General features: G+C 40.2%; 1 protein-coding gene across 1 annotated transcript; it reads left to right on the top strand.

Moving 5' to 3' along the window:
- The first annotated feature begins 928 nt into the window (after positions 1–928).
- mvb12ba (multivesicular body subunit 12Ba) lies at positions 929–27,751 on the top strand. The gene is made up of 10 exons (XM_038733663.1): positions 929–1,207; positions 7,561–7,678; positions 12,334–12,441; positions 12,578–12,674; positions 13,414–13,543; positions 18,981–19,124; positions 20,519–20,613; positions 21,274–21,329; positions 22,432–22,491; positions 23,323–27,751. Exons 2-10 carry the CDS (start codon positions 7,568–7,570, stop codon positions 23,407–23,409), a joined length of 888 nt encoding a protein of 295 aa, XP_038589591.1. The 5' UTR covers positions 929–1,207; positions 7,561–7,567; the 3' UTR covers positions 23,410–27,751.

The raw sequence follows: 27,751 nt of genomic DNA, 5'->3' as shown, positions 1-27,751 counted from the left end.
TAAAGGCATTTTCATTTGTTATTTAACTACAAACTATATTTCAAAATGTTTTTTTTTTAACAAACTATGCTTTAAAAAAGTGGTGGGAACAAAATCAGCCATTTGGCATGGGGACATGGCCCCAACATCCCCAGTGTAAATGACACCTATGATAGTGGTAGAAAGTGTGAGAAAAATACCCTGCCCTTCCCGGTTTGGTGGTGCGTCGCCCGATTGCCTATTGTCCAATGTTGAGAGTAGTGTGTAAGAAAACATTTTTCTGCCACATTTACATCCTATTCTGTGTTCATGAACTAGTATGTTGCTTGAATCAGTGCAGCCAGAGACATCTGATCTTCTAGTACCAGTGCTGGGAGGAAGGATGCTACTGTAGGCCTGACAGAGACGGGGAGGAATGTGGAAGAGCGAGGAAGAAAACAGTGACACATAAATGTTTGGTTTGATTGAATCTGCAGTAGAGACAGACAGCAACAGCAGACAAACAGACAGAGAGCACAGACTCTACAACATACTCAGATGGACAGCCATTGTTTTAACTGCATGTCTAAATTTGTTATAAACGTGTATTCTTTAAAAACTATTAAGCTTTGTGGACCAGTCACATACATTAAATGTTACAAATCTGTTACATATGGTAGGCCTACATATTATTTCACTATCTGTACACAAATGTAGCCTAAGTAGTGAATGTGTGCGTGGTAATGTGGGCTGGTGTGTTTACAGTGCCAGGTCTGAATTCTTGTCCCCCTCCGCCACTGCTGGTTGGTAATCCAGACTTATCATCTAAAAAAATGTTCCATGCTTGAAATGCTTCTTCAAACCCACATTCATCTGTTTTTCTGGAGACATGCATGAAAGAGGTTGCCGTCAGACCTCCACTGCCAAGTTTAATTAGAAATTTTGATACGTCAGAACAAAACAAGATAGCAACAGCAAGGGTTCGCGTTTACACGTATGTTCACACCGGAGGCACCGGGGCGGGACTGGGGGAAAGGCTCTTTCACTGATCACTCCCCCGTTTCACTGATGATCCCATCCTGAAACCGCTAGCTGGAAGACCACCATGCAGATACAGAGCAGCTTATGTTTTGGAATGGTTCGTTGATTTGAACATTTTCGTAAAGATGCGACACTCCCCAAAGCTCTGAAAAGGTTTGAGCGAGGAAAACACAGAAGAAAATACACGACGAGCGGTCGGATTCGCTGGGTAAGTGCACTAACGTTATTCAGCTAAGCTAGTTAGCTAACATTAGCAGCTTATTCAGTTTCCTCAAGCGACACTCAGACGATGGGATACTGCAATGCCTCGTATTCATGGCAATATCTGAAACCGCCTGGTGGGCAACATTTGGCCACCGGGCTGACCAGGAACACCAGCATTAATTTAGGTTAGACAACCTTAACCGTTTGCCGCAGCTGGTGTTTGGTTACACTAGTGTGCTAGCTGGCTAGCATGTTGGCTGTGTGGCATAACGTTAGCTAAACTACCTCCGCCACCCTTTGAGCTACAGTTGACAACCGCGGTCCATATCGCATTAATGCGAAATGTAACTAAATGATCAGGATGTTGAGGTGAATTCAGTATATATCTAGGTAATACCAGAGACGTTTGGTAATACTCAAAGAAATGTATTTATACAAATCCAATTGATTGAATTGTGAAAAGTGTTTATTCTTTAACATCAGTGTTACTTCAAGTGGCATCAGCAGAGAGCTGCTTAACTCCGTGATAATAGCAGCTAATTTGTTTGCTACTAAACAAGATGGCTTTAAACAAATTTTTAAATAGTTTGCTGTTTGTGTGTAGATTAATGTATCACTAATCCATTATCGGTTTGAACAATACACACATCTGTTTTCACTAAAAACAAGCTCAGTTTAACGTTAATGACATGCAAATGTGTTCCACTGCATGGTCCACCTTCTGACATCAGTGAGGACAAACAAGGCTTCATAGACATGAGAACTGAGTGTAGTTTTCTGAGGATACTACCAGCTACTTCAAGTACAGATAAAGCTAATCTGGTAATATATCATCCAATGACAAAAGGTCAGGCCAAACATGTTAAATGAAAGCAAAATGAAAACAGACACATTTGGTTGTGTTAAACCTGGCTGCACTAAATTTTTCTAAACATTTTATTTTAATTATTTTTGGCAACTTGGGCTATATGAGCTGGTTCTGTGCTTGGTATTGGGTGACAGGAGCTGAAGTGATGTGCCTTGTCCTGAACTGAGTTAAAGGTTTAGTAGGTAACTTTTATAAAAATATCTTTTTGGCATAGTTGCTGAAACTGTTACTATATTCTGACAGTAGAATATGAGACAGATAATCTGGGGAAAAGAAACTTGGTGACTTTGGTGGTTGAAAGGGTTCAAAACACCAGTCACACAGTAACAACAGAACCCACATAGGATTGTGGTGGCCTGACCCCATACTAAGACACTTCATGTTGGTTATTTGGTTATTCCTCTTATTTGGTGACCCATCTGTATTTTACACTTTGCCCTGTTTTCCTATTTAGGCTCCTGTCACTTTATGTAAATGTGTCAGGAAACCAATTCAAACTAACATCTGTTAGTTTTATGCCACTGAGATCGGGGCTGAAACAATTTATTGAGAAATTTCAGTAAGTCGATTACTAAAAAGCACCAACACAAATCCTTTGCATCAGTGCTTCGTTTGATCCATATCACTATATAGTGCACTGTTTCGCACGGACAATTATTACTCTTCTATTACTGTCGCGCTTATGTTGTGATCAAGTGAACATGACGTGATTATGATGGCGCTGTTTGCAAAATAGAAGAAGTAGTCCCTTTTCCTCAACAAAATAAATATATTAATAGAAAAATTAAGTGCTAATTTCTTCTTCATTCAAATTTATTAAATCAAACATTTACTGACGATATTTACAACTTGTTATATTGTTACTGAGGAAAATTATATTGCGATAATTATCATGACAATTATCATTGATTTATTGCCCAGCCCTACTGTGTGTTAAGCAGAACAGCATCTGTTAATTTACTTCTGACCTTAGTCAAGAGTATTTTCTATCAACTAAAACTCTGTCGCTGTCTGAGATAGGGCTGCACGGTTATGGCCAAAATGATAATCACAATTATTTTGATCTATACTGAGATCACGATTATTCATTCAAGAAAAAATAATAAAAAAAAATTTGTGTGTTTTGCCAGCTTGATTTTGCTGACATATTAAGATTTTGTTGATTTGGTATGATTAAGTAGGTTATGTAAATAAATTGTTCTTTTTTTTGTCATGCTTTAGCTTTAGTTTTGAGATTTATAAATGTTTGTTAGGCAAACAACAGGACAACTATCTTATCAACAACCGTTTACTGAGCCATCTTGTTTAATACTTTAGAGATGTTGAAAGTAGAGACATCTCCAACCTCTCCAGGTTCTTTATAGAAAGTGTCGGTCCTGCAGGTGCTTGGCACTTTCGTTAGCACCACTCTGTACCGTCATTTCATATGGGCTTGTTTGTGTCCTTTGTCAGCAGCATCCAATCACAAGTGATGAGCACTAGCCAATCACAGCACAGTAGGGTGGGAGTTGTTGAAACTCTTGCAGGAAAAAAAAGCTTGATTCAAACTAGGGCTGCACGATTTGGAGAAAAAGTCATATAGCGATTATTGTGGACAATATTGCGGATTGCAATTCGATTATAATGGAACAAATGGTACTATGAGTCTACTTGCTTGATTATCAAGGAAAATGAACAAAATACTGACATTTTGAAATGTGTTTTTTAACAAAGTTAAGCTATAAATAATATTTATAACAATAATTAGTAAAACAGAACTAAGGGAGCGTGTTGCTCTACAGAGGAGGCGGCTAGAAGGAGCAAATATTGGCCCACTGGCATCCTGGCACTGGCTAAATCTACTAATCTGTCCACTGCAGAGACACTATCTACAACCTGGAGGAGGAACTAGTATTACTATAATATTATAACATTAAATAAACAGTATCATTTTCACTTAATAGTATACTGTCAGTATAACAATAATAGCCTATATTCATTATAATTTCATATAATAGTATAGCCTACTATTTTACAGCTAGTAGAATCTTAAATCCAGTTACAGCTGTTTCATTTCTGTGGGTTATTTATTTAATCCTTGGGCAAGAAAAAGGCTCTACATTGGTCTCTAATTTGTTACTAACTTGTCAATAATAACATTGTTCAACATTTAATGATTTGCTGTAGTATGTCGAACCTTTTTTAATGTCCCGCCCCATCCAGGCTGTGATTGGTCGGTTGATGAAAAGTTGAACAACAAAAGGCACCAATACAGCGTTAAAAGGTTAAATGGCCAGCAAGCCAAACCCAAATCTGTCTTACTGCTTCCCCTGCTGCTGTCGTCTCTGTGTCTCCATCTGAGCAACAGGTGTTGTGCCGAATTGTGCATGCCGGCCGAGAATCGCATGCACCTCGCGGGTGGTAACGCTAATTCATGCTAAGAAAGGAGGTGGATGCAAATCTCAGCAGGTAGCCTCCAACATCTGTTCTGCTGAATTATGCATCCACCTCTTAATGTTCAATTCAATTTTATTTATATAGCGCCAAATCACAACAACAGTTATCTCACAGCGCTTTTCATAAAGAGCAGGTCTAGACCGTACTCTATGATGTTATTTACAGAAGCCCAACAGTTCCCACCAAGAGCAGCACTAGGCGACAGAGGCAAGGAAAAACTTCCTTTTAAGAGGCAGAAACCTCGAGCAGAACCATGGCTCAGGGTGGGCGGCCATCTGCCTCGACCGGTTGGGGTGAAGGAGAGAGAGAGAGAGAGAGAGCGTTGTATTTAAGTTTGCAAACTTTGTATCAAAGGCTTGGAAAAGAAGGCAAGCTAGTTTGTTTAACTAGATTTAATTTTGTCCTGTGTAAGATTGTGGGCTTAGATGTATGGTTATTTGAGTAAATGCGAATACATCTGTGAATGAATATATACATGCATGTATCTGAATGAAAAAAAAAAAAAAAATATATATATATATATATATATATATATATATATCACACTAGTATTATTCTGTTTCTAATTCTTGTCTCTATTTGGTTAGCAATGTATATGATGTACTCTGGACCTGGCTATCTTGTATATAATTTTTTTTTAAATTTTATTTCTGTATATTAATGTTGGTGTCCTGTAAGCCCATGCAGGCTGGGTGTAATTATACGCATGACACAATAATAAAGCTTCATTCATTTATTCATTGTTAAGGTCCTTTTCAGACACTTTGCTGTGCACACTGATCAGACGCGGTTATCACCACATATTTTAGCTGAATCATAAGGAATGGTACTTCTACTGTGTAATAAATCATTAACCACTCTAAACGTTCATAAAATACTTTGAATAATTTATCACCGTTAATGGACCCCACAAAGGATATTATAGTGTTTAAAAGCTGTTTTTGGAGGGGCATGCAATTCTCAGCAAGCATGCAAAACTCGGCATAACACGCCATAGCCATAGCCATTTCTCTCGGTGCTCTGGTGGCCCGTCTGACTATGTTTTGAACAATTAGCGGTGCTGCGGGGTGGGGGGTTATGGTAGGTTGTTATCTTAGTTACTCCACACTGCTCATCAATAATTTTTCTGATTGCAAATAGGCCCATATGTTTACACACTTGTTCTGTTTTATCAAATCGCATACTTTTTGCGGTTATGTAATCGCACATGACAACATTGCGATTGCAATTAGAGTAATAGTGCGGCCCTAATTCAAACGGAGCAAATGAGATGAGAAGAAGGCGCTGTGAGTGACAGGAGGCGGGGCTGTGTGGGCACTGCAGCGATGTTGGTATCAGCTTGCTGTCTGGGAGAAGAGAAGTGCATTTTCAGGATTGATGCCTTGGAAAATTAATATTAAATCTGTTTTGAAATATTCAGAATTGATATGTATCAACTAATCGATATTTTTGACAACACTAATGTAGTGTGGGTATGGAAATATGTATTAGATCATGAGGCGTCATGAAGTGCTCTGTTGTTAATGTGATGTCATGCAAAGGGAATGTTCAATTCAAATTAGCTTTGTTGGCATGAATGTATAGCAACAATATTGCCAAAGCTACATATAAATTACATAAGGACAATTCATTCATTAAATAAGGACATAAAACAGTAAAAGGTGTGTGTGTGTGTGTGTGTTAATAAAAAATTAAATAATAATAAAATAAAATATTAAAAATAAAAGTAAATAAATAAAACTGTGTGTTTAAAAAAATAAAATATATGAAAAATTTAAATAAACTAAGTAAATGACACATTAACGTGTGTGTGTGTGTGTTATTAATGAAAATAAATAGATAATTGTAAATGTGTGTATTAATAGACAAAAAAAAATTATTAATTAGTTAATTTAAAAGAAAATCGGTATCAAGTGCTCACTGTTGAGGATGTCAGTTATACAGAATGACATGATACTGACTACTTTCATATGCACAAAATATTGTGGTTTCTTCCTTATTCAAAAACGACCATATTCCTACTAAGCTGTTTACATGGCAAATGAATATTCCAGTTTACATGTTGTTAATCACGTCAAAATATGGAGTTACTTTATTTCTATTTTAGTGCCATCAAAATAAGCTTTATTGGTAGGCTGTAATTGATCTGTATTGTAGACTATTAGTTGACTGGGTTGAGCTGGAGCAGCAATAATAAGCTACCAGTAACACACAGGCACCATTATTCAGGAACGAGAGAATACGCAATGTAGCCATCAGCACATCAGCCAAACGAAAAACACACAAGCTTCACAATAGCTTCATCAATGTCTTGAGGCTTTTTCTGGCCAAAGCAGAAGAATGACTTTCTAGCCAAGAAATTTGATTTCACACTGAGCATCATTTGCTATGCAGAGAAAGTACAACGTTTGCTTGAAAATGGTGTTTACCATGAAGACACTCCTCAAGAGTTTTGTCGAGAGCTGGACAGAGGTGGCGTCTCGTAAAAAGCTATGCAGGAAAAACCCTGGGTACAAAAACAGTTTGTTCCTGCAGCTGGCCTCATCAACAAGGCGCAGGCCCTTCCACTAAACGGATTTCCCACATAGACACGTTACATTATTGGACAGCCTCCACATCTTTGTCAGTGAGTTAGGTTACCTCACATTCGATTGGATTATTATCTCTGTAGTTTGGGAGTATTTTAGACAGACACTCAACATGGTTTTCTGTAAGTTCTGCAAACTAGAAATGGTGCCCAAGCCTAGCATCATCTAACATTCAGCCGTTTGATGTTTCCTGTTTACTTTATTGCCACGTATGTGCAAGAGAATGGCTTAAACTTACGCTAGAGACTTTGTTAGAGTAAATTAGTTGTGAGGTACAGCCCTACTTGGCAATAAACTCAATTCTGACTCTAAAGTAAACATCCCAGTAATGTGCAGTAGAGGGAAATGTGGGTTTTAGCTCACCTCCAATGTAGGTACACTGACTTTGATCAAGGAAATTGTGCAAATTCCACCGTTCAGACCAGTTTCCAGGAAGTTAACCTGTCACTGCCTTTTTTGTTGCAGAACAAAGATGCCTGAGGTTCGGGACCTTTCTGAAGCTTTACCAGAGATGCCCATGGACCCAATCACTGGAGTCGGAGTTGTAGCCTCTAGGAACAGGGCACCCACTGGATATGATGTGGTAAGTCACTGAACAAAGCTCAGGGCAGATTGACAGCTGAATGACCTTGCAAAATAATTCAAATTAAATACATTCCAAATGGCTATTCCGCCAGTGTATGAGTGAGTGTGAATGTTAGTTTCCGTTTGAGCACTTAGGGTCAGTGTATGAATGTGTGTGACTGGTGAATGCAGATGTAGTGTAAAAGCGCTTTGAGCTATACAAGTACGGAGCATTTACATTTACATGACCCTGGAACCATAACCCAAGATGACTAAAGGCTCGTGCAGACTACACGGCTTTCAGCGTCATGTTGTGTACGTGACTGATCGGTGTCAGGGGGTCACACACTACAGGAGCTGACAAGGACTCTGTCACCCGATGCTGGTCTCCAAACCACATTTTGTCAAGTTAACACACATGAAGTATGAAACGGGAAATGACGCGAAGCACAGCTGGTGTTTGTTATTATAAAGATGGCAATTATAAAGACAAAAAATCTGGGTGAAAGAATGGATTAGCACATGCAGATAGCAGGGATCATCTGAGCTACAGAGAGAGCTGGAGGTGAGTAAAAAGTGTTTTACAGTGAAAAAGTAGCTGTCTGCTCTCATTGGCTGGATGTGGATGTCGAGTTGAAGAAGAGTTAGAGAGATGAAGAGTTACTCTTCCAGATATTTGGCAAATCGGGCTAAAATTGTGTAGTGTGAAGGTAAATTCATAGGAGGGTTCTGAGCTGCTTAAATGTTTTGAAAAATTAGCTTTAGCCACAGCACTGTACTGTGTTTTTTTTGTTTTTTTTTTACTTTAAAGTGATGCTGATTAAGTTGTAGCAGTTTCAGCCAGTGTATTCTGGGTTCCTTTAATTCCGTATTCTGGTCTGGTGATTTATAGACATGGCAGCAATCGCATCGTAGGATATTGGTCCAACATTTCTGACACTGTCAGGATTTTGGTGCAGTCTTTGGTCTTCAGAGCTCTAAATATGTAAATATGTGTTACAATGAGAACTAGGACCTCTGTTCTGGATTAACGTCAAAGAATTTCACTTAGTTTCTTTTACAGTTAGGACATCCCAAAATTACAACATGTGAGGGACCTTTTAGTTTTGAACACTTTGCTTCTGACTGGATATTGTAACCAGATGTTTATCCACATTAACTTGCTGGTTCACTTGCCAAAATGGCTTATAATAAAAACAGTCAAATTATCTGCCAAACCTACTCACACCTATTTATAAGAATATTGATACATTTGGAACAGAATCACTGCAGGTTGTGCTGATTAAGTTCTGACAATTTTAAAGAAAGACAAGAAATGTGCTAATGATAAAACCAGCCCAATAAGAGGGAGTTGCCCTGTGCATTAGGGAACCTGAACTGAACATAATGAGAAAACTGTTCCCAAGTTCTGAACAAGGTTTTTCACATTTTTTCCATTTATGTTGCAAATTTTTTACCATTGCGTAAATTAAATAATCAAAATGTGCTTTTTACTCAGTCTTTCCATCCGGATTTGGAGAGACTATGGTGGGGGGGTCTGAGGCCCGAGAGGGTCCAGTAAAACGGATGTTGTCACATGTGTATCCTCACGCTAAATTCATCAAGTCCGGCCCAATTTGATAAATAATGTTAGAGAGAGAGAGAGAGAGAGAGAGAGGGGGGGGGGGGGGAGGGAGAGAGAGATGGAAGGACAGGGGGAGGGAGAGAGAGATGGAAGGACAGGGGGAGGGAGAGAGAGATGGAAGGACAGGGGGAGGGAGAGAGAGAGAGAGAGATGGAAGGACAGAGGGGAGGGAGGCAGCCTACACAATATACACACAGAGGTACAGACAGTAAAGGTGATGTTGCTATAGACTAAATGAAAAATAGTACAGATATTTATAATAGTGTTAATGATAACAATCATAATGTTAATGATTATGATAACAATAATAACAATAGGACTAGTAACAATAGTCGTTGCAGTAGAGGGTGTCGAGCAGGAACACAGGGGCAGCAGGTGACCCGCAGCCACAGATCCAGACTCCACAGCTCCAGAGCCAGAAACACCTGCAGGAAGTGATAGGAGGAGAGAGGAGAGGGACGAGAAAGCACAAGACTACCAGAAAGGGGAGAAGTTGTGTTAGTAACATGCAATAATGGGATGAGGTTGCATACAGAGGGAGAGAAAGTAGAGGAGAGAGGAGCTCAGTGCATCATGGGAAATTCGCCGGCAGTTTAGACCTATAGCAGCATAACTAAGGGATGGTTCAGGACTCACCTGAGCCAGCCCTAACTATAAGCTTTATCAAAGAGGAAAGTCTTAAGCCTACTCTTAAATGTGGAGATGGTGTCTGCCTCCTGAACCCAAACTGGAACCTGGTTCCACAGGAGAGGAGCTTGATAGCTGAACGCTCTGGCTCCCATTCTACTTTTGGAGACTCTAGGAACCACAAGTAACCCTGCATTCTGGGAGCGCAGTGCTCTGGTGGGGTAGTAAGGTACTATGAGCTCTTTAAGATAAGATGGTGCCTGACCATTAAGAGCTTTGTAGGTAAGAAGAATGATTTTAAATTCTATTCTGGATTTTACTGGAAGCTAAAACAGGAGAAATGTGATCTCTTTTCCTGGTTCCTGTCAGAACACGTGCTGCAGCATTCTGGATCAGCTGAAGAGTCTTAATGGACTTTTTCGAGCAGCCTGATAATAAGGAATTGCAGTAATCCAGCCTAGAAGTAACAAATGCATGGACTAGTTTTTCTGCATCATTTTTAGACAGGATGTTCCTGATTTCCGCAATATTACGTAGGTGAAAAAAGGCGGTCCTTGAAATTTGCTTAATGTGAGACTTAAACGACATGTCCTGATCAAAGATAACTCCAAGATTCCTCACAGTGGTGCTAGAGGCCAGGGCGATGCCATCAAGGGAAACTGTATCTTTAGATAATGCGTCACGGAGGTGCTTAGGCCCCAGAACAATAACTTCAGTTTTATCTGAGTTTAACATTAGAAAATTACAGGTCATCCAGGTTTTAACATCCTGAAGGCACATTTGAAGTTTAGTTAACTGATGAGTTTCATCTGGCTTGATCGATAGATATAACTGAGGATCATCTGCATAACAATGAAGGTTTATGGAATATTTCCTGATAATATTGCCTAAAGGCAGCATATATAAAGTGAAGAGGATTGGTCCGAGCACAGATCCTTGAGGAACTCCATGACTAACTTTGGCGTGCATGGAGGACTCATCGTTAACATGTACAAACTGAAATTGATCTGATAAATAGGACTTAAACCAGCTTAGAGCGGTTCCTTTAATGCCAAGGAAATGTTCCAGTCTCTGCAATAGGATCTGATGGTCAATGGTATCAAATGCAGCACTAAGATCTAATAAAACCAGTACAGAGACAAGTCCTTTGTCTGATGCACTGAGGAGGTCGTTAGTAATTTTCACCAGTGCTGTCTCTGTGCTATGAAGAGATCTAAATCCTGACTGAAAATCCTCAAATAAACTATTGCTCTGTAGAAAGTCACACAGCTGTTTAGCAACTGCTTTCTCCAGAACCTTAGAGAGAAATGGAAGGTTAGATATAGGTCTATAGTTGGCTAAAACATCTGGATGAAGTTTGGGCTTTTTCAGAAGAGGTTTAATTACAGCTACTTTAAAGTACTGTGGTACATAGCCTGTTGATAGAGATAGATTGATCATATCTAGTATAGAAGTGCTGACTAAGGGTAAAACTTCTTTAAGCAGCCTAGTCGGGATGGGGTCTAAGAGGCAGGTTGATGGTTTAGATGAAGAAATTATTGAAGTTAGTTGGTAAAGATTGAGGGAAGCAAAGGTCTTGGTGAATTTTGTTTCTAATAGTTAGAATTTTATCATTAAAGAAGCTCATGAAGTCGTAACTACTGAGAGCTATGGGAATACTTGGCTCAATAGAGCTGTGACTCTCTGTCAGCCTGGCTACAGTGCTGAAAAGAAACCTGGGGTTCCTATTTTCTAATACGTGTGCACTCCAAATTTAGGTGTGCCTTTTCACAAACGAGTGACAGAAACACTCAAAGCCGGTCAGACTGTTTGTTGCCTTTTCTAAGAAGTCAGCCACAGATGGAGTGGATGTGCTGGGAGACAATTCAGCAGTACAGCGTCTGCAAACGGCAATTTTTGCGTCTTTCTTGGACACTTCAAAATGCTTCAATACTGCCGACATTTCAATGTAATTGTTTGGTAAAATGTATTTGGTTTTTTTTACTTATTAGGCTGAACAAAAGAGTGCGTTTTTTGCTATTTTCGGACGATTAATTTCAGTGGCCGAACATTCGGTGCATCCCTAATGTGCATCTTTACTATGTAACATGAGCAGTTCAGTAAGAGTTTGATTGCTCCTGAGGATTTCACTGAAACCAAAAGCAGCTGCTGCTGTAGCACTTCATCGTGGTTTACTGCAGGAGAACTGTGACTAACTCTGACTTACTTTTTTAGTCTTTTAGTTATTATTATATCATAATAGATATATCATAATTTCCATGATCATGTTTAATAAAAAATTTAGCTTTAGCTTGTTAAAGATATCGGATGTTTTTTCTTTTCTTTGGAAGGTTCACAAAAAGCTCTGAGACGGATTAACATATTTCCCTGTTATTGTTATCTCAATTTGATGGCCCCTTCTCCCTTGACTTATCTGCCTCCAGGTCTCTACAACAACCGACGGCCTGGATGCTGACCTGTGGAAAGATGGCCTTTTCAAATCCAAGGTGACCCGCTACCTCTGCTTCACCAGGGTCTTCTCTAAAGAAAATGTAAGTTAACTCACCTAACGCATGTTCCAATCTCAGCTCATACATATAGCGTTTGAATGAAGAGGTTCGTTCCCTGCTCTTTTACCATTTCTCCTTCTTTTTATCATTTGTTCCTGCCTTCTATCCTTCTCTTTAGAGCCATTTAGGCAATGTTCTGGTGGACATGAAGCTGATCGATATAAAGGACACTCTGCCTGTGGGTTTCATCCCGATCCAGGAGACTGTTGACACTCGTAAGTTATCGAGTCAACCTCGACAACACAGCTGTGATCTAACGTTAACAGAGCTATCCTATTAGCTAGGCTCTTTACATGCTTGATAATAACTTTTTTTTAGGTGGATCTTTACACTGACAGCTTTATGTTGTGTGCAGCAGTGTTCATGAGAGAGAGGGAGCGAGTGAGACGAGGTGCTGAGCGAGTATGTGCTCTACACGCAGTTCTGCAATCAAATACGATTTTAAATAGACCTAGTAAAAAAAATCCAAAATCAAATGTGGCGGTTGGTGTTGATACTGTGTCAGGCTGCCACAAAAAATCATTGTATGGAGTGATGAGGTAAACGTGCTCCGGCTCGGGGGAGTGGGGAGGGGGGACAATCATGCTCAGGCCACGGTACAAGGCAACCAGGCCTACTGTGAGTACGTCCTTAGTTCTGGTCCGGTCCGAGTATTTTTAGTATTATTAGTCTTCTGGGCTTACTACTGTGGGATTGCTGTCACACAGTGTAATGTAACTAATGAACTGACAAAGGACACACAGGAGGAGTATTAGCAGCTTTTGACCTATCAATCAGAGTAAATACTTGTGCTGTACATACACGTACGGTAACATGGGCATACGATAGATCACTTTCACATTACCGCAAATGGACCATACTAACCAGCAAACGCCCCAGGGTTTGTTTTAACTGAACCAAATGTGTTAGGTGTGAAAGCACCCTCAGTGTGTCTGTCTCTTGTGTGTCTCACAGAGGAGCAGGCCTTCAGGAAGAGGCGACTCTGCATCAAGTTTATTCCACGGGACTCCACAGAGGCTGCTATCTGTGACATCCGCATCTTGGGACGCTCCAAGCAGGCCCCCCCACAGTACACCTTCATAGGGTGAGCCGTTTGTATCACATGATGGGGCATTAGGGTTGATGAGGACTTGGCTAATAGTTGTCTGCAGAAGAGAATCTAAATAAGGACCAGACAATAGTTTATTATCCAGGGCTGCTCCGTTCGCTCAGCTAAGTTTATCAGGGGAGGGGGGGAAATCGATTCTTAGATGCATCACTGAATCGATTCACAAATGTCAAAAATTCTTAATCTAAATATTAATTGGTGGAACAGTGCGCAAGTGAAGCGTGTCTGTGGCTTGCCCATAAAGGTGGCGGCCCACAGTGCCCAACTAACACCAACGTTCTAAAGTTGGCAGTGATTGGTCTGCAATCTTTAGAATGTTCAGAAAACCAACTGCTAGTTCCACACTGCCCAGACAGCAACTGACAAGACAGACTTTTGTTTCTAACTATTTCTTTTTTAGGTCACAAGGTCGAGGCTACAGTCACTTTTTTGGGAAGTGAAAAGATAATTGTTACTGCTTGTATTAGCCCTGTATTATTTCAACAGGTTAAAAGGACTGTGTGAGCTACGTAGTTTTCATTCATGTGACATGCGTGGTGACCTGAAGGGCAGAACAACAGAGCAGGCGGCTCCCCGTAGAGAAGCAGCAAAAGACATTAAATTTCCCTACCCACAATGATTTGGATCACCTCTCAACTCAAGAAAAACAAAGATATGGACACAAACTGCCTCCTCGTCAATTAGTGCAGTTGACAGCACAACAACCATCCTGCATTTTGGCAACACAAAAGTAACAAACTCAAAGTAGCAGTGTATCACTTGCTTCCTAGTTGGCGGGCAGCTCCCAGGGAGCGTTCCTCTTGCGACATGAAAACTATGAATAATCTGTCGAAGTGTGCCGAAAACCATGTTAATTTTAGGCTATAGTCCATTTTCCAAATATAAACAAGGATATTAAACAAAGTATACCAAACACAAATTGCATATGCTAATATTATTGCCTATATAATCATGTAAATGTCAGGCCTGATTACGCTGTAAAATGCAAACACTTCAGTTGTGATTATTCCATTACAAAAAACAGTCAAGTTTCACAAAGACATAGCTTTGCTATAACCACGGACATAAAGTGATGTTTGCGCGTTATGACTGTTTGATCAGCTGGTGACGTATAGAAACTGGGCGATGCAGCTTTAACGTGGCGGCAGTCAGTTTTCAGTGGACGATCACTTTTTGGAATGACACCTAAGCTCTAACAATCCTTCCTCTGCCGCATGTTTTGATTCAGATTGTGCATGAAGAGGAGGGGCTTTTCACAGACGGGTCCGTCACCTTGCTAACCTACATTGACATTACAGAAAGTCGGGCACACTCACGTTCCGGTCAGTGCTAGCGGGCATGTTTTACTATTTTTACTAGCTTGTTTCTTATTTCAGCGTTTTAATTACAGTGGGGCCAAAAAGTATTTAGTCAGCCACTGATTGTGCGAGAGAGGTCTGTAATTTTCATCATAGGTACACTTCAAACCTTGAGAGACAAAATGAGAAAAAAAATCCAGGAAATCACATTATAGGATTTTTAAAGAATTTATTTGTAAATTATGGTGGAAAATAAGTATTTGGTCACCCACAAACAAGCAAGATTTCTGGCTCTCACAGACCTGTAACTTCTTCTTTAAGACGCTCTTCTGTCCTCCACTCGTTACCTGGATTAATGGCACCTGTTTGAACTCTTTATCTGTATAAAAGACACCTGTCCACAGCCTCAAACAGTCAGACGCCGAACTCAACCATGGCCAAGACCAAAGAGCTGTCGAAGGACACCAGGAAGAAAATTGTAGACCTGCACCAGGCTGGGAAGAGTGAATCTACAACAGGCAAGCAGGTTGGTGTGAAGAAATCAACTGTGGGAGCAATTGTAAGAAAATAGAAGACCTACAAGACCATTGATAATCTCCCTCAATCTGGGGCTCCACGCAAGATCTCATCCCGTGGGGTCAAAATGATCATGAGAACGGTGAGCAAAAATCCCAGAACTACACGGAGGGACCTGATGAAAGACCTGCAGAGATCTGGGACCAAAGTAACAAAGACTACCATCAGTAACACACTACGCTGAGAGGGACTCAAATCCTGCAGCGCCAGGCGTGTCCCCCTGCTTAAGCCAGTACATGTCCAGGCCCGTCTGAAGTTTGCCAGAGAGCGTATGGATGATCCAGAAGAGGATTGGGAGAATATCATGTGGACTCAACTCGTCGTGTTTGGAGGAAGAAGAATGCAGAGTTGCATCCCAAGAACACCATACCTACTGTGAAGCATGGGGCAGGAAACATCATGCTTTGGGGCTGTTTTTCTGCAAAGGGGACAGGAAAACTGATCCGTGTAAAGGGAAGAATGAACAGGGCCAAGTATCGTGAGATTTTAAGCCGAAGCCGAAACCTCCTTCCATCAGTGAGAGCCTTGAAGATGGAACATGACATGATCCCAAACACACCGCTCAGGCTCCATAAAAAGCATTTCAAGGTCCTGGAGTGGTCTAGCCAGTCTTCAGACCAAGTTTGTAGAGTGAGTTGAAAGTCCGTGTTGCCCAGCGACAGCCCCAAAACATCACTGCTCTAGAGGAGATCTGCATGGAGGAATGGGCCAAAATACCTGCTACAGTGTGTGCAAACCTGCTGGAGACTTACAGGAAACGTTTGACCTCTGTCATTGCCAACAAAGGTTATGTTACTAAGTATTGAGTTGAACTTTTGTTATTGACCAAATACTTATTTTCCACCATAATTTATAAATTCTTTTAAAATCCCTCAAGGTGATTTCTTGGATTTGTTTTTTTTTTTTTTTTTTTTTCTCATTTTGTCATAGTTTGAAGTGTACCTATGATGAAAATTACAGACCTCTCTCATATTTCTAAGTAGGAGAACTTGCACAATCAGTGGCTGACTAAATACTTTTTGGCCCCACTGTATAGCCTACTTCATTCTCCACCTTATTTAAGTGTTCAGTAACTTCTTGAATGTGCCTCCTTTACCTTCAGTTCTCGTTTCTCTACACTCACTGACCTAACTTTACCTACCTCTGTTGCAAACACATCAGCGTGCCCCGCTTCTTTCCGTCTCTTTCTCTCCCTCACTGTGTGTCCTCTCTGGTGACTTTCTTCATCAGTAGTCAGCTACGTTGTATAAAATAGACGAAAAACAACACTTATCATCTAGACTTTTACACCCGCTGTTCTGTTCACAGCAGCAGCAAGGCCGCATGTTGAGGAGGCGTGTTGACGATATAGCCTTTCAAAACAAAACCAACATGGTAGGTAACAAATGACACCTGCACTGGTGTGTTCACTGTCGCTTTACCTGGTTCGTGCTTGTAAAATATCCACGCGTCGTAACACAATAGATTGCAACTCTCTGTTTCTATGAGAGATGCTACAATGCGTCGCCAAATATTCGTGGGCGGCCCGCTGAAGGAAAGTTAATGTGTGGGAAATACGGACTAAAATGATGTTTTCCCTATTACAAGCCAGGTCTTCAGCAGTGTCAACTGGCACTGAGTCTCCCTCCATGTTGTTGAAGTTTATGAGCTAGAGTGGCTGCGCGCAGAGGGAGGCTGTGCGGTGTGGGACGGAGACAAGCAAACGCTGGAAGGACTTTAGGGAAACATATTAATTAACTCAACATCAAACTCTTTCGGTAAAAACGGTATTGCTTAATTTTATATCTCTTGAAATTAGATCAGTATACCGATATACCGTCCAGCCCTACGCTGCAGAACAAATGACCACAGAGTGTAGTTAAAGTCTGTCTGTTGTTTCCCAACTGCTGGAAGAGTGAAGGTGGTGGGCTCCCCTGGGCTTCAGACTCCAGTCTGGAAGCTGATTAGGAAAGCTAACAGTATGTTAGGTTTTTTTTGGCTGCTATGTAACATTTGCTATATTTATAGTAACATTAATTAGCCACATGTCATTACTACCTACTGCTCTTTTATTAAGGACAATCAGTACATGCTTAGACTAAACCCTGTCCGGTACACGTACTTTACATCCTGATTGTTAAATTATATTTCAGTTTTCTGATCAGAGATGGTCTCTCCCCTCTTTAAAAAAACAAGCCTAGACCCATCTCCATAAACAATCTTCAAGTTAATCTTCTATCAGACAGGTTTCCTTGCCCTTCACAGCACTGACTGCCCTCCTGAGGTTGAGCAGTAAGCTTCTGTTGACTTCTGATTCAGGTAGCTGCTAAATCCTGGTCCTCCTGGACTTGAGCTCTGCCTTCAACACCATTGGCACACTGTCCTCTTAAATTGTCTGGAACACCACATAACGATTTCCGGTGTTGCCCATGAGTCGTTCACCTCCTACAGTATTTAACTGATAGAAATTTCTCTGTTAGTATCGATGATTTTGTGGCATCCTCGGCTTCTACCCACTATGACTCAATTTCAGGTCCCATCCCAGCGGGAACCTCTGGGTCTGAAAAGCAAAGCCTTACACATGCATTATTTCTAATGGCCAGCAGGGGGCGACTCCACTGGCTGCAAAATGTCTGATTGCATTGGAGCTTATGAGCCTGCTTCTCACCTGATTTATTACCTCATAAAAACATTTCTAATGAGTTTATGGCTAGTTTCAAGTCGTCTTAAACGCTGCATGATGTTCATTTAGTAAAGTCCCATTCAAGTTGTATAACAAAAAGACACAGAACTTAACAGATAATTAATTAAAATATGGTAACATAAAATAAAATGATATATCCAGTTATGTGTAAGGTACACCCAGAACATTCCTCAGTGCATTTTTTTAAATTTGCATTTGGGGAGAATGTAAACCGCAGCAACAGATGAGAAAATGGTTTCAAAAAAGTCTGAGACAGATGATGAAGCAGGGGAGGCTTTAGGGCATGGCTACCTTGTGATTGACAAGTTACTACCATGGCGCTGCAGAATAAGCTTTTTAGGACCTCATCATTGTGATGAGTGGTTTCAGGATATAGCTAATCCTTTTTATGCCTGATGTAAATTATGTTTTTGTAGAAATCTGATAGAGTTGCCAAAAATCTGGTACACATAATATTTGGGACAAGAGTGTTTTCTGGCACAGGGCAAGTTTAGAAGTGGAAGAAAACATTTATTAAATCATATTTATGTCATATATAAATAAAAAATCCGAACAGATCAGTGTCCTGGTTGTGCTCAGAATAAAGTCTGTTAACTGTCGCATTTATACACGAGCTAAACTTGCAGTCAACAAAGTCCACAAAGCAGCAGGATAAAAAAGATCCGGATAGCATTTCCAGCCTTAATTCCTCAGAGAAAGTATAAATGAAACAGAAAATATGGGCTGTACCATGTACTCACATTTTGAAGGGCTGGAGCCTAAGACTAAGTGGACATTTATGTGAAGCCTGTAACTTTTCCACATTATCTCTTTTCAGCTCTGTTTTCTTATTAATGCTTATGAACTTGTTTGACAGAGAGCTCAACAACATGGGAATCTGGTATCGAATGGGGAACGTACCTCGGGCCCAGGACTCCACAAACACACCAGCCACCAACAACATCCAGAATATGAACTCCTCCTCCAGCTCAGCCCCAGTCCCAGCTGCTCCTATGCCCAAGTATGTCCACTCTAATGATGCATTTGTACATGTGTGCTAACGTGTCTGATTTTATCATCACTTAACACACATAACTCACATGTATGTTGACTGTCCTGTCCTGTTGAACATCCTTTCCTCAATGTAAGGGGAACATATTTAGATTTAGATGACAGTGAAGTAGGAAAAGGTCTCAGCTGAAAAACAAATTAAAATTGCTGCCATGTTGACAAAAAGAAAGTTGTCTGCTATGAAGTTGACACTGTTGTACACTGTTTTCTTGGAACTGTCAAGTCACTTTGAATACCTGTTTCATCAGGACATTAGAGTTATCCAAAGAAGGTTGAAGTCAATGGCAACTGGTATTGGTTGAAGATACTAGTAAACGTTTCATCCCTCATCCAAGAGACTTCTTCAGTTCTGAAATGACCAGCAAGGCAACTCATTTAACCTTTGTGGGATCGTTAGCTAGGATCATCAATACCGCTGGTTCGTTAGTACTCCTGGCTGTGGTAACGACAGTCGTCATGGTCGTTAGAACCACCCGTGGTCAAGTCTGAACGAACATCGTTGGCATCTTCACCTGAGGCCAAGAGGAAAAGCTTGTTTAATTTCCTGGGAAATAACATAGTTATTACATAGTTCTTAAGCTAGAAATTGAAGAATTATGAGTTTTTGAGTGGCTCCTAGGCAAAGCAGTGCATCCCAAGAAGGAATTGTTTTTGCTCTAGTGAGTTCAAACCCAGCTTGACGCGATCTTGCAAAACAAGTAGGCTAGCTTTTTTTTTTCCATATGTGGCCCATAATATAGTGCTCACTTCTACAAAGTTGATATGAGATGCGATGTGACTTAGAAAGAAATAGCCTTATATAAAATTAAATATAAAACTGTAATATTGACTTTTTGTTTCACACAGGGCACAGACACGAGTCTCGCTGGAGCCCTAACACAAAGGTGTGATGCAGAGTTGTGACACCCTGTATTTCTTTAAAGCATAGGTTAAAATTTTTTCAGGTTTTAAAACTAAACCTCCATATGGTCATATGCACAAAGAGTTTTTGCTAGCTGTAATACAGAAGGAGTATGATGTTTGATGTTTGTTGTGGCTATCAGCTGCCTGGAATCATTTTCTCTAGTTTCGAATGATGCAGATTTTTTGTGATCCCGTAATCCACCTAACAGAACATAAAGGTAATGTACTTCCTCATCTTTTTCCATTCCTCTGCTCCTGTAGGTCCAGAGCTCAGAGGAGTAATTCTAGGGGGGAAATCTCTAAACAAAATGATTATTAAGGCTTTCCAAAGTCCACTCACTGATGACTGAACATGGACGTGCAGTAAGGGACAATGCATAGATTGAGTGTTTTGTCTCCATTGAAGTGACCGGATGCTTTTTTATTTTGTTTTTTACCAAGGCACATTTCCATGACTCTCCCAGCCAGCTTCAGAGGGAAGAACACTACCAGACCGGACTACGAGCACCAGAACTCCAACCTGTATGCTATCTCAGGTCAGAAGCAGTTTGACGGTCTTTTTCTCAACATCCTCTTCACAAAATCACAAATGTCTTGTTGAAATGTACAAATCAAACTCGTGCCACACATGGTGAATGCTGTATGTTAAAATGTACTTCAAAATTAAAATCAGGGTGTCTAGTATTAAACACTGATTTTAGTTCAGTTGTAAATAAACTATTAAACACGCTGTAATCAGTAGATGCAGCAAGCCAGCAAGACTGGCTCTCCTTAATCCTGTTGTCTCCTTTCCAACTTTCTTTAGTAGCAACAGTGGTATTTTTAATATATATATATATATATATATATATATATATATATATATATATATATATATATATATATATATATATATATATATATATATATATATATATATATATATATATACTGGACGGTCGGTACAAATGAACGTAGTTATGGAAGTGAAATACCGTAGATTTGTGACTGAAATATTTATTAATCCCCACAACCTCGGATCTCTATTCCTCTATTCCGGTTCACCCAGCCCTTTTGTAGCGCTCGTGTGATTAAAATAGGGCCTAAAATATTGTTGTTGTTTTTTTATAAACATGTGAATAAATGTTTTTCTGTTTTTCTCTGCTGCTGCTATAAAATGCACATTCATGAGCATTTATGTGAACTGTCTCTTTCAGCAATGGACGGAGTGCCTTTCATGATCTCTGAGAAGTTTGCCTGTGCCTCGTCGGATGTAAGTTACCCAAGCTGAGTCTTTAGTCTTCAGGGCCCATTTGTTCAAAAAGTTTAATCTGGATCAGCATGATTGGAAATCCCATGTTCCACTATGCAGGATCATGTAACCCCTCTTACTTTTGTGCCAGTTTTTCAAAGCAACATTGGATTGGATAACCCTGATACAGACTTTTCAGGACTACCAAATCCAGATTACCAGTGCTCTAAATGGCCATAACCAACGTGGGGACAATAAAAAATGAGACAATACAAACAGTCCCTTCCTTTTTCAATGTCTTCAAACAGTCAGACCCCTCATCTGACCCACAACAAATAAATAAAAAACAAATAAACATCATTCACAAATATATTGTGGATATTTGGAACACGTGTTTTAATCTGTACTTCCGCTCTTTCTGTTTCTCGTTGAAGAAGTGACTTCTAGTCATCATCATCTTTGTTTGGTAAAGAACTCTTCCGGCCTCTTTTCTGAGCTCCTGTGGTGGTGAAACCTGAAATAAATCCAGAAACATGTCGGCTGGACTGGTCCCACTAATGTTGCTGCTGGAATGCAGTAAGGTACAGCAGTTCAGCTACAGACTGTAGCACCGTCCAGCCGAGTTTCATTTTGTGCCCCAGTAAAAAGACATGAAACTAAAATCCTAAAATCCACCCTGAATCTATCCTTCTATTGGGATCAGGATAATCCTGATATAATATATATATTGTTTTGGATCAAAGGGATCCCAATTCTACTAAAAAGTTTGAACAACATTCAGTCCAGATCACAAACAGGATTGGATTAGGAGATCTGATCCGATTTCAGAATCCTTTTCTTCTTTTGAACAACCCATTTTCAAGATTTGATCCAATCCCATAGCCAAAATCCAATCAGATTACTTTTGAACAACTGGGCCCAAGTGTGTGACAGCTTTTATCCTCCTATAGCAGAGGTGTCTGACTGTGTGCTGTAATGCCTCTGCTCAAGTTCTGTACTGCTGTTCAAAATAACCAGTGTAAAAACAAAAGACAGGGCTGTGGAGGCAACACTGGAGTTACTGAAGTTGAACTTGTTTATATAACTGAACAACTAACTGACTATCACTGCTCTCCATATTCAGCTGCAGCAGGTGGATCTGATGGGCATTACAATCAAGTCACTGGCTGAGATTGAGAAAGAGGTGAGTAGACAGCTATCAGACAGGCAGCCTGCTGTTTATCACATTATGTATCCTCTTTATTTGCGGGTCAAACTGAAAATGTTGATGATACCTGTAGGACTTTGCTGTAGTAATATTGCTATAAACATCCAGGTTGTTATAAACAGGAATTATCCTGAACTGCTGTGCTGTGACTTGATGGATGTGTGGGAAGTAGTAGTAGTAAAGTGAAAACAGATGATGTGAGATCTGATGGTGTCTTGAATCCTCCATCTTCCTTACATTGCCTTTACGAGCTCAATAAATAGCAGTGTTCCTGTAATTACACACCGTGTCCACCAGAAGCCAGTGTGGTCCTTGGTTTGATCTACTGTATTATTAGGTGCGTTCAAGATGACGGCGGCTGACTTTTGCCGACTGGATAGTCTAATGTGGGCTGCAGGCGGCTGCAGTGGCGGGGAATAAAAATGGCACCGTCAAGTTGGACACATTCTACCTGTACAAGCTTATTGTGAGCTGAGATCAATGACTGATCTTGATGCATTTGCAAAGAAAAATGCCACGAGACCAGGCAATAGTGTGGTTCCACCTTTGTGCAGCCGCAGAAAAGCAACAGCGGCTGCAGGACTCGGCGCCTGCAGCGAACCTTGCTCCTGCAAGGTTTTAATGCATGCCTTATGTTAAGTCCAGCATGCATCACGTGCACAGCACCGCTTGAAGTCAAGCACACCTGTTGTCAGAGATGTTTGGACTCATTTTACTGATGCACTCATGTTTGATAAAGTCAATGCAGGGTTGGATCATTTTACCACAGTGTATTGCACAGTAATGATGTTTGTCTCCCTCTGTCAGTATGATTACAGTTTCCGTACAGAGCACAGTGCAGCAGCTCGTCTCCCTCCCAGTCCAACACGGACCTCTTTAAGCTCTGAGGCCTGATGATCCCCTCCTGACCTCTCCCTAACAACACTCTCCCCTTATGGACACCAACAGGAGAGACCTGTACACAACTACTGAGGACCTGCCCACAGCAAACAGTCCCAAACACCTGTACTGAGAAAAAAGGAACAAAACACTACTAACAACACTGATGAGCTGGCTTGTAAAATGAGATAGAATTGCCCATTGTTGGACAAAACAGACCTTTCTTGGTCAAGGAAATGGAAAGAAATCTCACCTGTGATTTAAAAATAATGTGTATTTTGTCAAAAGAGGAAGTGTTGTTCAATGTAATCCAAATAGCCCCACCCCATCTGAAGGACTTAACCACAAAGATAAAAGGATACTTTATTCTGATGGATCTGATGGACCTGTTAGGCCTTTGCTCCCTGAAATGGAATGAGAGTCTGGGAGCAGCCATCATATTTACCTTCCTGGTTTATGAAACGCCTCTGCTCTGTCATGGCACCAGGAGGGTACGCCATCCCAGGGTTGGAAATACAAAAGGAAGCTTCATATCATGGGATGTTTTAGCGTGTACTGGACTTCTTGATGAAGAAGTATTGTCATTGTTCTCTAGATGTTACTGTAATATACTGGTGTGACTGTGAGTGCACCTTGGGAATTTCAGCGCGATTTCTGTTTGCCACATATATTCACTGTCTCTGTACCTGAGCCAGCAGCTTGGCTAACTTCCACCACAGCCACTATCACTGTTTAAAGGTTGACACACACACCACTGTTCTTAAGATTTCTGTCAAGTGTTACTATTGTAATGTCTGCTATTTTTTAGGGCTTGGTTTCGTTTTTCCAAATTAGTGATAATAGAACACCTGAGTTTTAGTAACAATACCAAAACATTACTTTTGTCCATACCTTACTTTGAATAACTACTAATATACCTTTTTTAAAATATATATTTTATGTGGAAAGAAGAGTTCTCCATTTTAACTAACACTCCTCCTAAACATGTTCTAAAAAATGCATTCAAATCAGCACAACCTTTAGGGATCGGTTTAAATGATTGTGGAATCAGCAGTGCAACTCAGGCGGAGCTGTGAGCCAGTTACTTTTGGTCACACTCTCAGTCATGTTTCAAATGACGGCGTCAAACGAGTTACATATGCAAGTAGGGTTCTATCAGTTCTGTCTAGCTCTGTTACACTAGCTTCTGCAACACTATACAAGCTACAGTTTACTGTTCACGTGGAGTATGCAGACCTTGAGATTCCAAGTAGAAATCTGCATGATCCTAACAAAGGGAACCATTCATCCGACTAAACCACTGCAGCTCTCACTTAGATTGTCTTGAGCTTACGGGACATTGTATTCACAAAAACAATGGGATATTAAATGAACAACAATATTAGATATTTTATTTGTTTGTTTTTTATATTATCATCCACATGTTGACGTAAACACACACAGCACACTATTTGTTGCCGAGTTTGGGTACTTGACAGTTCTGGATCCTCCATGCCACCGATGCATTTCAGTCCATACTGAGAGAGGTTGACTTTGCATACCCAGCTTTAGTTTCTTTACATCATCTGAACTGTCATTGTCAATAGTGTTTAACACACAGAAAGGTGTCACAGATTGTTGGCTCTTCTTCATCATACATGTTGTCAAGCAAAAGTGCTCTTTTTTTATTTGATGTGAAAAAAATGTGCCTACAGATCGTATGTATACGCTGTAACAGTGGTAGGCCTTTGATTCAGTTTGTTTCCCTCTACCTTTCTAAACAGACTTTTTTTGTAGCTTGAATCTGTTTTAGGAGTCAGAAAACGTTGATTTAGCCGTTGTATTTTTATTTTATCCATTTGACATGTGAAAGAAAATTACCAACTCAGAACCACTACTAGAGTTCAGTTCTAATGAGGCTGATGGGACACCAAGCAGGGGCTGGGAAGCAGTGCAACCCTGAACCAGACTGATTGTTCATTTGTCCACAGTCAGCCACACAAGCACAGTATTTCTGTTCTTACATTTCTTGTTACTTATGAGCGTACATATATACCTACTGATATTCCAGAAATTCTCAAATACTGGCCAGGCCTAATCTCCACTTTTTCTAAATATGTTTAAGCATTATTTTGTTCTCAGATCTCTTTTTGTGTTACTATAATATTGTCTTGAAAAGCACCAAGGATGATGGTGAAGGACAGTGCCCCTGATTTATTTTGTTTATTACACTCCATTTGTTTCATAAGATGGATGTTCAAAGAAAACAGTTTTACTTGCTTGCATGTGTCTCTGAACATTATCAAGTCATAAATGCATGGACGAACTTTTATTTTAGATTTTTGTTTGTCTAATTTATTAGTCATTTCTGTGAGGCGACCACGTTGTCCCTAAGACTCTTGTTGTTTTCAGAAGTGTAACATATAAAATACATCAGTTGCACTGCTGATGTGTTTGATGGGGGTAAAAGGATTAACAGCTCCCGCCCATGTGAAGCAGTGTGTATTATAGCTGAGTGTGTCTGCCTGCTCTGTGATGAGCTACACATGTATCGTTTCTCACATGTGGTGTTTACTTCCAGCCAGTGTTGCTGAAACATTTAATAGTGAACTAATGTCTGCATTAACAACAAATAACAACCCTGCCTGTCTGTTAGTTTTTAAGGTGACATGAAATGTCACGGGTTTCAATAGATAGTTATTTTTGTAGGTTATTGATCAACAGTCACAGATTATGTCTGATAAATAGATTTTAGTCATTAAGAATGAACATCAGTTGAATTTGTATTACAAGCACATTTTATTTAACATCATTGTATTAAACTAAAATCCTTGAGTAGGATTTTATTTTGGTAAGGATAGTGATGTCACTTAACTTTGAACCTGATCAATACGGGATTTTTGAGGCCGAGACTGATCAAGATTTTTTAAACCAATATTTTTGATAAAGATCTCGTAAATCCCCCCCCCCACACACACACCTTGCTTGTTGCATAATGGATGGTTGGCCTTCAGTGAGCAGGATGTCTGTGCAGAGTTTGACATAGGAAGGCTGTTTTCACATTTATCTGCTGAAGGAGGAAGGTTTCTCCTCTCAGTTAAAGATTTGTAAGCACCAAAGTGATTTTGTGACATCCCACTAGTTTGGAAGCCCAGTCATGGTCCAGGATGCTACTTACAGAGGTGTGATGTGGGAACTTGAAGCCTACAGCACACATACAGTGAGAATGATAGAAGTAGGAGGTGTGCTTTTCAGAACTTTTAAAAGGGTTGAAGGGTTAAAACAGTTGGGCTGGGGTTTTCACCTTGTGAGTATGTGTATGTGTATCGTCACAGCAACGCTTCCTGTAGTTTGAACTACCACAGAAGCGGTTGTGAGTGTTTTACCTGGTGTCTGGACAGATGTAGTCACGAAACCTTCCAGGTGTGTAGTTGAAATTAAAATGAAGGCCAAGTTCAAAGATGGGCATCGTTGAAACAAGGGAAGTAAGAAAGGGGCCATTGCCCCCCCACCCCTTCTTTATGCCCCTGGCCCACATTCACTGTCTAAAGGTTCTATCATTCCCATCCACTTTAAAACATTAGTATGTGTTCATACATCAACGCGTTAGCATCACCACTGTGCAATATGCAGTCCCGATACTTTACAGGTGTGTAGTACATGTAGTAATGACTACTGAGTACTCATGGTTCGGAACATCAACTGGCATCGCTGCTGGTGCGATCCCGTTGCAACATGGTCTCTAGTTGAAAAAACATGTCAGACATGATGTATTAAACCTTGTAAGGAGGCATCTTTAAAAAGGGTTTAACACTGTAAAATGTCCTGCTCACTACAGACCTCTCACTTTTCTTTAATAGTCACATACTGTCCAATCATGTTTTTTTTTTTTTTCAACCTCAGTTATCTACATTTCTATCTGCGTCAAAAATCCAGTATCAGTCATGCTCTAATCTGTACACAAGAAATATTGAAGTGATTTTGTGTGGGATTTGGCATTTTTTATTTGCTGCCTCAGGTGGCGGCATCAAGAACGACTCTGGAGGTGTAGGACAGCTCTACACCCTCATGCCCACCCCCAGCACAAAATGAATGGGCTGGGGGTACAAACAAAAACCTGTGCCTCCAGAAATGTATAAAGCATGCTGTAATGCAGGGGTGAAGGTTTGGTTCTAACCTTGTTTTGTGTTCACTTGCTCTGTAACTCTCCTCCATACACACACTGACACAAATAGCTTACTCTGTGAAACATTTACTTCATTCAGTATGTATTTGTTATACAGTTTGCCTAAAAGAGGATGTGTATCATATGAATAGATAAAATTAAGATATGATTGATTTTCACAATAAACGTTACAAAAAAATAAATGGCTAATAA

The sequence above is a fragment of the Micropterus salmoides genome, unplaced genomic scaffold (assembly GCF_014851395.1).
Source record: "Micropterus salmoides isolate LMB-PRFRI ecotype aquatic unplaced genomic scaffold, ASM1485139v1 Ms_hic_scaffold_20, whole genome shotgun sequence".
In the NCBI taxonomy this organism is placed as follows: domain Eukaryota; kingdom Metazoa; phylum Chordata; class Actinopteri; order Centrarchiformes; family Centrarchidae; genus Micropterus; species Micropterus salmoides.
The sequence above is the reverse complement of the archived record's forward strand: the minus strand, read 5'-3'. Positions and strand labels throughout refer to the sequence as shown.

Bases quoted from the DNA above. Each gene is read 5' to 3' on its own strand.
- mvb12ba (XM_038733663.1), top strand. From the start codon at position 7,568: ATGCCTGAGGTTCGGGACCTTTCTGAAGCTTTACCAGAGATGCCCATG. The intron at 12,442-12,577 runs GTAAGTTAACTC...CCTTCTCTTTAG, and splicing joins GGGTCTTCTCTAAAGAAAAT to AGCCATTTAGGCAATGTTCT. The intron at 20,614-21,273 runs GTCAGAAGCAGT...TGTCTCTTTCAG, and splicing joins CAACCTGTATGCTATCTCAG to CAATGGACGGAGTGCCTTTC.